The 11,168-nt window shown below is 39.5% G+C and overlaps 1 protein-coding gene across 1 annotated transcript; it reads right to left on the reverse strand.

Annotated features, from left to right (window-relative positions):
- Nucleotides 1–2,455: 2,455 nt before the first annotated feature.
- Nucleotides 2,456–4,044, reverse strand: LOC118557965 (protein NLRC5-like). The gene is made up of 3 exons (XM_036128499.1): nt 2,825–4,044; nt 2,568–2,680; nt 2,456–2,526 (listed from the first exon to the last, which is right to left on the reverse strand). Exons 1-3 carry the CDS (start codon nt 4,042–4,044, stop codon nt 2,456–2,458), a joined length of 1,404 nt encoding a protein of 467 aa, XP_035984392.1.
- Nucleotides 4,045–11,168: the final 7,124 nt, after the last annotated feature.

Below are 11,168 nucleotides of genomic sequence, written 5' to 3' on the forward strand. Positions count from 1 at the left end.
GTTGTACCTAGAATTAATTACTTGTTCTCAATGATCCCCAATAAACCACTAGTCGACAAGTTTAAATCTCTCGACTCTTCCATCTCTTAATTTCTTTGTCAAGATAAACACCCTCGTATCAGCTTAAAGACGCTACATAAAACTAAACATGGAGGGGGACTTGACCTGCCTAACTTGCATAACGGCTACAATACATCTCTAAATGGATAAAATAATCCGTTAGACAAGCCCTGGCTAGACACAGAACAGAAAATATAAAATAATATGATTATGATTTCAGATTTGCTGTTTATTGTCTCAAATATAAACAGCATAGATGTTTTAAAAATATTAATGTCAGCTCTTCTCTGACAGCATGGTGGAAGTTTCTTATAATGACGGAGCCATCACTTATCCCATGCAGTCGTACACCCATCTGGAATAATTCTGACATCATATTTGATAGATTAAATATGGCATTAATATAAATAATTTCTTAAAATATCAACAAATTAAATCTAAAATTATAAATAAATTTAAGGATATTAAAAGTGGTTTATATATTAGAGTTCCTGGATTTGAGCCCCCCCACCCACCCAAAACTACTGTCTAAATTATACAGGACACTGACTAAATTAGATGATATAATATCTCTTCCTATTATGAAATGGGGAGAGGATTTATCAGTCAGCTTTGAACAAGACATCTGGGCTCATACATGTCTAAGAGCTTTCAAAATGATCGTCTGATTTGAATCAGATAATAAACACGTCCCTTCTGTCAGGTGTTTTTTACCAGTTCCTAAAAATTGGGGCACAAACAGCATCATGAAGTACAAGGTACACACCAGACAGGTCAGGAAAAGTTGCAGAGACGTTTAAAGCAACCATAGGCTATAAAAAGATTTCCCAAACTTTGAAAACCTCACAGGGCTCTGCTCAATCCATCATCTGGAAATGGAAAGAGTTTGGTAAAACTGTAAATTTATCAAGACTGGGGTATAATGTGTAGAAGATAGTAACTTTGATTACACGATAATCCACAGGCTTTACTTCATATGATATTCCTTCTGTGTTCCTTGTTTCCAAGTTCTCCAAGGTCGTCATGTTCCTAAATAAGACTAGGGGTTTCAAATAGGGTTGCCTCTGTCGCACAATCCTATTGCCGAGCCATGCAGAGTATCCCAATGCTCTCCAGTGCTTCTCTGAGGGCTCACTTCCACTGCCACTATCTAGAGCTACTTTGTGCGATCTAATGTCAGATTGACCAGAATCCAGAGCTTCCCCGTGGCCCATCCATTCCTCCTGCCTGGCCCCCTGCCTTGGCTGTCCTTGGGTACTCACTGATCCCTGCTGAAGTTTGTGGCAAGGTTCTTTGTGCGTTCTTCCAGTATCCTGGCTTGCCTTCAGACCTCCTTTGCCATTGTCAATCTTCAATGTTCTAGGTGTTCAAGGTTCCTACCTTACAGGTTCCTATGCCTTCAAGGGTTCCTCTACCTATAGCCACACCCTTTCAAGCAAAGGTGTCAAACATTCTTTTTTTGGATCCAACGTCCACCTTAACTCTGTGCTCCTCAGGATGACCTCCATGTTGTCTTAACTCTGATGTAGTTTTGTTATTTGGTTTCTTGCCCTTCTTCTGAGCTCCGCCACATCCCACACAGTTGGAGTTGTTCTTTTGTTTGTGTGGTCTTTGAGACCGTTTGGTATCTGACCTTCGGTGGATGGGGGTGGGTTCTCTCTTGATCTCTAGGTTGTTGTGTTTTGCCTCTGTTGCTTAGATAGTTTGCTGTGTTCAACTTCACGTAAGTCTCTCGCCCTGTGTTTCCCCATTTCAATAGTAATTTATGCTTTCTATATTTAAAGTCATTCTGTTATCTGCCTATCACAGATATACCACACAATGTTTTACCTGCTATTTAGGCTCCTGTTTTCTATTTTGTGCCAAATTCATCCATTAAACTTTTATGTACCTGTTACCTTTCCTACTGTATGCCCGAGTGTTTTCTTCATGCTTCCATGCACTGCTGATTTTCTTCCTGTGCTTCACTTAGAAAACATCAATACTCATTCCACATTCCTGCTCTTGGGTCCACAGATTTTGAAAGATGAAAAAGTGCATTGCATAAATAAGACTGAGAGACATTTTATATATTTAAACAAAATTAAGTAACTTATCAGTTTCAACCTTAATTGGTCCACTGCTTATTGAGCCACCATCCAGGCATTAATACCTAATTTTATTTCTATTTTAGACATTTTAAAAGGCCATCTTTGACCTAATTAGACAGAAATAAAAAGGACGGAAGTCTAAATAAAAATATTCAGTTTTGAAAGATAAAAAAATATGAATGCTATCACACATTTTTAAAACTATATCATAATATTATTTTTGGGTGATTTAACACACTCATAATGTAGATAAATGTTTCTCTTACCTGAGAGTACTGATGTGTGGAAGTGCCTGTAACAGGGATTCATACAGACTGCTGCAGACCGTATCTCCTTGAGCCCAGTAGAGACAGACATTGACCTTTGCAGCTGCTCTCTGTGTGATTTTCACAGCACGTTCAAAAAGCTGTTTTTTACCAACAACTGGAAGATGCAGGTCGTTTTTACACAGATGCAGTAATTCTGCACATTCTGTCTGCCCTTCACTGAGAAGGACAACCATCCACAACTGCAGAGGCAGACTGTCATGCCTGTAATGAAAATGAAAAAAAAATAACTATAGAAAATAATATAATTTTAGCACTGTATTTAAAAACAGATCATGTATAACTTTCATTTTGAGTATAGGTCTTAATCATGAGGAGTGAGTCAAAACAAAGCATGTAACGTCATACCATTCAACATTTTGAAGGCAACCAAAGAACTGTTTCATTCCTTGTTCTGATACAGTCACATCTTCAAGGTTCAGATTTATCTTCCTTTCTTTTGACTGAGTGACCACATAGGCCACAGCACAGCAAGAATGAGGGTCCAGATCCTCTCCACTGAGGTCCAGATAGAAGTCCAGTTTGTTCAGAAAGTAAACACAGGCTTCAGAGCTCTGGGACTCATACAAACACTGGCAAAGGAACAACGTGTCGACATAAAGCTCGTTGTCATCAGCTTTGGTGGAAAATGTATCAATCATCTCTTCCATGAACCAATTACGTGTTTCCTGGAGCTCCTCAGCTGGAGTCAGACAGCTCATCAAACATGGACTCTTCTCAATCAACAAACGACACATGAAAGGGATCAGATGCTTCATGTGTTTCATCTCCTCAGTGAGGCACTGCTGGAAAACCTCCCTGATCTTATCAGGATTCTTCAACAGCCACAGAGCTGCAAAAAACTCCTGCATGGTGTAATGGAGAAAAGCATAGACAGTCCTGGTTTCAGTAGGAGCCACTTTTACATCAAGTTGTTTCAGGAAGGAAAGGACGCAGCTGTCGTCACAGGAAAGTTCTTCCAGGTTCACAGTTTTTCTTTGAGTTGCATAAAAAGCAGCTTCAGCCAGAGACAGGATTTCATTTGCCTTGGTTTTGATGAACTGATTGAGATTCTTGATCCTGGGTTTGTTGCTGTTGATCTGGAGACAAATCCGAACAATATTGATGCATATTTCAGTTACAGTTCTGGGCTGCAGAGAGTCTCCTGATGAAAAGCTGGCAGCCACCATCAGTGCATACATTGGAACATGACAAAGAGTCATCAGCTCCACGTTACTCAGAACCTCCCTGTGATCGTCACCCAGAGTTGTAGATAAATATGTTTTTATTGTCTCCTCGCTGAAGCCTTTCACCTCCACTCTGAGCCAGTCTTCAGGACAGAGGTCTTCCTCATCATCTGGTCTGCAGGTAATGATGATTTTTGCATCAGGCAGCAGATCTTTCTCCACAAGTTTCTTTACCACCAATGATGAAAGTTCAGTGACTCCATCAAAAATGACTGTAACATTATCAGAGTGGCTCTTCATATCCTGTAAAACTTCATCCTTGTCCTCATCTGGTTCACTGTACCCATTAAAAAGAAGATCCTCCAACCCCAGGGTTGGTGGGATGCTGGTTATTTCCCTCATGTCAAAGTAAAACATGTAATCCAGATCCTTGTTGTCTCTTTCTGTCCACAGTCTCAATATTTCATGGCTCAATGCTGTCTTTCCAATTCCAGGTTTCCCAACCAGGAGAATATTTTTATCTGTTTTCAGAAGATCAATGGGGGATAGTTTTGGTTTGTCCTCTGGAAGGTAAGTCCTGAACTTTTTAGGGCGACTCAGTTTGCTTTTCCTGCTTTTTAATTTCTTTATTTTGGAAGGAGAGATTTTCTCTTGTGTGTCCAACACAAGTGAAGTGTACGATAGATCAGGACTCTTATTCTCCATAAATAGATTCCTGCTGACCCTCCAGAACTTCTTTGATAATTTTTTTCCTTTTGATTTCAACTTTGATTGATATCTGTGGCATGGCCTTGGCCCTAAGATGGAAGTAACAAAAGGTGCATTTATGAAAATAAACTAACATTTGTGTTGTAGCTCTCAGAATAAATAGTTTTGACATAAGCACACAAAAATACGAACATAAAGGAAAGTTCAAGATTATACCTCATAAAAATATATGTAGTGCTTCCAATAATCCTTCCAACCAAGATAGGGCCTTCAGTTCAACTATATCATATAACTTCCCTTAGTAGATTCTTACCTTAGTTTTCTAATGCTTAAACATTCAAAACTCAATTTAACAGCAGTACGTGAGTCCAAATTATAAAACAGATCTTTCCAAACACTACCTCATTTATTACAAGGATAAACTTTAAAAAAGTGTATTTTCTCCAATCTTTTCCAGAATAATAAACAGGTTGTATCATATTTACTTAACACAAATTAGATTCAGTTTTGTCAAACCAAACCTTACTTTTAAAATTAATCCTCCCAAAATATATAAAAACTGAAATTGGGTAAACCTCAATTTATCCCTCTGAACACAACCACTGGGTCTTTCTTTTTTCATTGCATTAATGACAAAACCTCAGACCTTAACCTATGGATCCATTTTAATCCTAACACCAGCCAGTGATACTAAATGACCATAAACACATGAATAAATTAATATCAGCGCCATTTGGGTAGTGCGACCCATGTACGGAGGCCTTAGTCCTCGACGTGGCCAACCTGGGTTCGAACCCGACCCACGGTCCTATGCCGCATGTCTCTCCCCCTCTTCCACCCCCCCCCTTCCTGTCAGTCTACTGTCAAAAAAGCGAGCCACTACAGCTGCGAAAAATCCCCCCCCCCCAAAATATCGTCTGATTAGCATATGCAAATTAGCCCCCTCATTGCAGGCCACACCGCTTCAGCCAGATGCAGCAGCATCTTATTTTCGCTTCAGTTCGGCTATTACACTGCTTTTGGTAGGAAATACCTTTCTTAAATGTGACCGTTTACTTCTGTAATTAGCTTACACAACAGTCCAATCAGTGTTTCCCCAAAAAGTCTTAACTTTTTTCAAGTGAAGTCGCTTTTTCCTTCCAGCCCTGTCTCTCGATTCTCTCCTTCTCCTCCCCTGCAGTGTTTTTTTCTTAGACCCTCCTCGCAGATAATCCAAAATTGATCGGTCATTCATTTACATCTCCAATCTCTGAATAATAATAAACCAATCATGGTTGCTTTTCCTATGAAGCACATGTCTTCCACCTGTATTTCAAACAAACAATGTCTAAAACTGCAGTACCCCCTGCTGGCATGTTCACTAACTGCATAAATAGTCAGTGCAGTTCAACACAACTATGCATCAGATTTATCCTGTTCATTACCTTGCCTGCTGACAAAGGTCTATACAGTTTTTGATTTTTTACCACCCTAATAAATATAATTAGGGCTATATATATTTTCAAAAAAGTTTACATATAAATACCTTGCATGTAATTTGCATCCATTTCTACATCTTCTGTGAAAGAGAAGCAGCTGATCCAGTGGTTCAGGTCAAACTTTTTAGTCTCAGCTGAAGCTTCATGACTGTTCTTGAAGACAGGATCGGGCCTCTCCAAGGTTCTTTTCCTCGTTTGGTAAATAATCTTCAGTAACTGATAGCAGGCTGCTTCACCTTTTTTAGTGACTGAAGACAGTATTGCTCTGGTTCTATCATAGTCATCTTTCTCTGCCTTTATTTTGCTGACCTCTTCATCATGGAGGACTCCTTGCTTATACAAGTTCTCAAGAATTATGGAGAGATTCCTTAATCCTCCAACAAGCTGAACTCTGGCATTCCTCAGATACTCCAAGGAAGACTGTGATGTACAAGCCATGACTCCAGATGTCTGTTTTCAGAAAAACCCAGATTCACTGATCTGAAAGACAAAACAACAGTTTAAAGGGTAGTTTTGGAAGACAACACACATGAACACAGGCCAATATATTGAAGACTGAATGTCGTTATAGACTTGTGCACCTTTGAATGCTACAAGAACAACTAAGTGAACCCTTCTTATGGTACATCCCACCAGGTAAAAGCAACATTTGTTATCTTCTGAGATCATGGATAACTTCAGTCACAGCAAGTCTTTGAAAAGGTGAAGAGCCCAACAGAGCAGCGGTGTCATAAAAGTTATTTTTACATTATTTTGAAAAATGTGCCCTGTGATGGACTTTAAATCTTATTTCAAGGACAGTGGCTGTTTCTCTGAAGTTCAGAGACCTGTAACCTCTTCTTTAAGAAGCTCTTCCCCCTCCCACCCGCTACCTGTATAAATGAACGTGTTACCTGTATAAAAGACACTTGGACACCTGCCCTTAAAAGGTTACATATTGCAAACGCAAGGTAATTAACACAGGCTGTAAGGTAACAGACATAAGGTGATTCATGCATTAATTTCTTCTATGCATTTACCCAGCGCTTAAATGGGTTCATAGTCTTCTGGTGACATTGTGATATAGAACTGTGGGTTGTCTGTATAATTATAGTAAAATGTGGACTTAAAACAGAGACTGGTGCAAATGCCTATTACGTGATTCTGGTTGAGTGTCAGGAGCGAATTTCCCCATGTGTTCGCCAATGCCATGAGAGTCCTGATCCCCTTCACCTACACTTACCTATGTAAATAAGGGTTTATGCTCTCACCATAAATAAAAACCATATACCGGTCCGGAATATACCCCCGGTATATGCATTATACACCCGGTATATGCGGGAATGCATTTTAAGATTTTCTGATTACAAGATCAGCATTATTTCCTACTGTATCATGTGGCCTCTTTCTGCAATAGCAGATGCGTAATGTTAAGATGCTGGAAATAAAGTTACAGTGCAACTTACTCGTGAACTGGGTCTCTCAGAGGCACTTCTTCATCTTCCTCAAGTTCCAAATCCAAGCTGCTGTCTGAAGATTCTTCGACTTCTCCATCACTTGTCCGCAAAATTTCCTCCAAAGCTTCCCAAACAGTTATTTTCTTCTTCTGTGCCATTATTATATTTGATGATTATAAGAGAAAAGAAACAACACCAAAAAGATTCACAACCAAATGTAGCAATCTGCTCTTGGGGCCCACTGATCTCAATTTATTCACTGGAATTGCTGATTGGCCCGAAAAACTGAAGTCACTGGCCGCCATCTTGCTACTCCCTACTTTCACAGAACCCCATAGGATTTGGTTGCAACAACAAGCAGCTTTCTGGCTGTGGGAAAACGTTTCACAGTTAATTTTACAGTGAGTGGATGTACTAACAGTATCAAATACTGAGAAAGTAATAATATTAATAAGATAATTGAACTTTTTTAATCTCACAATGGAGAAATTCACTTCTGCATCTTAACCCATCCCCTTGGGGAGCGGTGGGCTGCCACTGTGGGGCGCCTGGGGAGCAACCTGGGGTTAAGGGTCTTGCTCAGGGACCCAGAGTGCAGGCTGTGGGGATCGAACCGGGTACTTGCAACCTTCTCAGAGCTCAAGCGCACTGCTCTAACTAACCACTGGGCCACCACTTCCCTAGGGTCAGGTGTCAGGTGCTGAAATATTTTGCATATTTTGTACATATAAACATATTATATATGTTTATATGTACAAAATATATATATATATATATATATATATATATATATATATATATATATATATATATATATATATATATATATATATATATATATATATATACACTCACACACACATACACATCTATATACATATACACACACACACACACACACAGGGGTTGGACAATGAAACTGAAAAAATTCTCATTTTAGTGAGGAAGGTTTCATCTGCGCGTGTTAACCCGGATTGTATCCAAATAACATAAAACCACGGCTCCCCAAATCACAGCAGAATTAAATGTGCACCTCCACTCTCCTCTTTCCACCAAACCTGTCCGTCGGGAGCTCCACAGGGTCAATATCCACGGCCGGGCTGCTATAGCCAAACCTTTGGTCACTCGTGCCAATGCCAAACGTCGGTTTCAATGGTGCAAGGAGCGCAAATCTTGGGCTGTTGTAAACATGTATTGTTCTCTGATGAGTCCACCTTTACTGTTTTCCCCACATCAGGGAGAGGTACGGTGTTGAGAAGCCCCAAAGAAGCGTACCACCCAGACTGTTGCATGCCCAGAGTGAAGCATGGGGGTGGATCAGTGATGGTTTGGGCTGCCATATCATGGCATTCCCTTGGCTCCATACTTGTGCTAGATGGGCGCGTCACTGCCAAGGACTACCGAACCATTCTGGAGGACCATGTGCATCCAATGGTTCAAACATTGTATCCTGAAGGAGGTGCGGTGTATCAGGATGACAATGCACCAATACACACAGCAAGACTGTTGAAAGATTGGTTTGATGAATATGAAAGTGAAGTTGAACATCTCCCATGGCCTGCACAGTCACCAGATCTAAATATTATTGAGCCACTTTGGGGTGTTTTGGAGGAGCGAGTCAGGAAACATTTTCCTCCACCAGCATCACGTCGTGACCTGGCCACTATCCTGCAAGAAGAATGGCTTAAAATCCCTCTGACCACTGTGCAGGACTTGTAGATGTCACTCCCAAGACAAATTGATGCTGTATTGGCCGCAAAAGGAGGCCCTACACCATACTAATAAATTATTGTGGTCTAAAACTAGGTGTTTCAGTTTCATTGTCCAACCCCTGTAAATATATCTCAATAAACATAAATCAATATACACACATGTATATTGATTATAGTGATGCTGTATGGATGAAACAATGGGTGCAGAATGTGAGAAGTGTGCAATGGGTGCATACATATTTGTATGTATAGTATATGCAAATTCTCAACTAGAACAGCAAATATGTATATATTACATCATTGAAGATATTTGTTGGTAATTTGTTTACTTTCAATATTGTTATTATTATTAATATTATTATTATAATGCAGAAATGGGTGTGTTCATACACACGCTGTGTATGTAATGTATAGATATACATGTACACTTTAGTGTGTATTTTGCTAATTTATGGGATTTTCCAAGTGTAGAAACTGAAGCTCTGTGGAGTGTTTAAATTGAATCATTAATTTAGCTCTATTGTAAATCTATGTCAGCTGTTAAGGCTAATGCACAGAGACAGCGTAAAAGTATATGGCATTTGACATTTTAAAAGTCTTAAGCCCCCCCTGAATAAAAAAAATCATCATTGTTCGATGCTGTAGTGCACATATTCCCTAGTTACTGGAGGAAAATAGGGAGTACCAATATGGCGGCTGGTGGCCTCACAGCGACGTGTACTACCGACGGCCAATTAGCAATCCAGTGAATAAATACAGATCAGTGTTGGGGCCGCGTGTAAACAATATGAGTTCAATGCATCCATTCTACAGATTTTACGCACAGAGCATGTCTGTATTATGCACGAAAATTGCGTCACCGGAAATGATCAGACAATAACCCACGACCCCCCTGATGGAAAGGTAAGAGCCTCTAGTTTCCAACAAAAACAGCCATGAGGATGCGGGAGAAAAAACAGCTGCGTGCTTTTGCATATTTCCTGCAGAATCCGACAGCCAGTCATGGCAGACATTTGGCAGGTAGACAGGTAGACATTTGAATCTCATTTTGTTTGTTTACACTACTGTAGAAATAGTATTTGTGAAAAAATAATTTTGCGATATGTTTTAGAAAGGCATGTGGGAGAAAAAAAAACATCACCGTGTTTCACCCATATCTAAAAATAGCTCTAAATACGCACCGGTCTGCTTGATCCGAACTTGAAATCAAGTTAAATACTGTTTTTTAATTGAGCAAACCTGCATTATGATAGTTGTGCGATACTGCCGGTAGATGGTGCCATGTCTGTTTATACCTGGTCATCGACCCCAGCACTGGGGCTATATTTATTAAAAACATTATCAGGATGGAGGCTTGGTGTATATAATTTTCTTTTATCATGATAAACGTTTTTTGTGGTCTCTTTTATAAGCATAACGTGGCCATATACCTTTTAAATGTGTCGTCAGATGACCAATTTCTTCTGCAGTTATCTAGAACAGGGAGTAGCACGATTTCCCCACTGACATAAATTAGCACTAACTACAAGCTTGCATATTTACATTGTGTTCATTAATAAGCGTGTCCCTTTATAAATAAATAAATAAAATTACAAATCACCATACCCTCCCATAATTGTGTAACGCTCATATGCACTTAGACAAGTTACATTATATAGGCACATAAACAAATTCTAAGCACTAACGGAACCCCATACTCTTTTCCGGTTGACTAATTCAAAGTCCGTTACGTTCTGTTTCCGTGTCCATCCAAAGCTTCCCCATTTGTCTCCTTTATTTTTGTTTTAAGGTTCAATGTTTCTCCTGTTGCAGGATCTCTAAACAATGAAAATCATCCAGTTTTTTTTTTTTTTTTTATAACAACTATGCCTTCCTGAATTCTAGGAGCACTTTTCCTTTTTCAACCGGGATATCGACCCTCGTTCTGACCTGGTTAGTCTACTTTAAAGTCTGTCTGTGTCTTTGTGACTTGTAGAAACAAAAGAACAAGTCTATTGTGTTTCTTTTTCAGAAGAGATAGAAAATTGTTACCTCAAAATAATCATTAAAATCTTCTTAAATCCTACCTGTATGACCTCGTGTCTCACAGCTTTGTCGTTCGGTCCAACATTTCCTCATCGGAATGCTGAAACTCCGCCTGTACATATATTATTTTCCATGTGATCCCTGTAGTATCCACTAGATGGCGGTAT

This window comes from Fundulus heteroclitus, chromosome 24, assembly GCF_011125445.2.
Source record: "Fundulus heteroclitus isolate FHET01 chromosome 24, MU-UCD_Fhet_4.1, whole genome shotgun sequence".
Taxonomy (NCBI): domain Eukaryota; kingdom Metazoa; phylum Chordata; class Actinopteri; order Cyprinodontiformes; family Fundulidae; genus Fundulus; species Fundulus heteroclitus.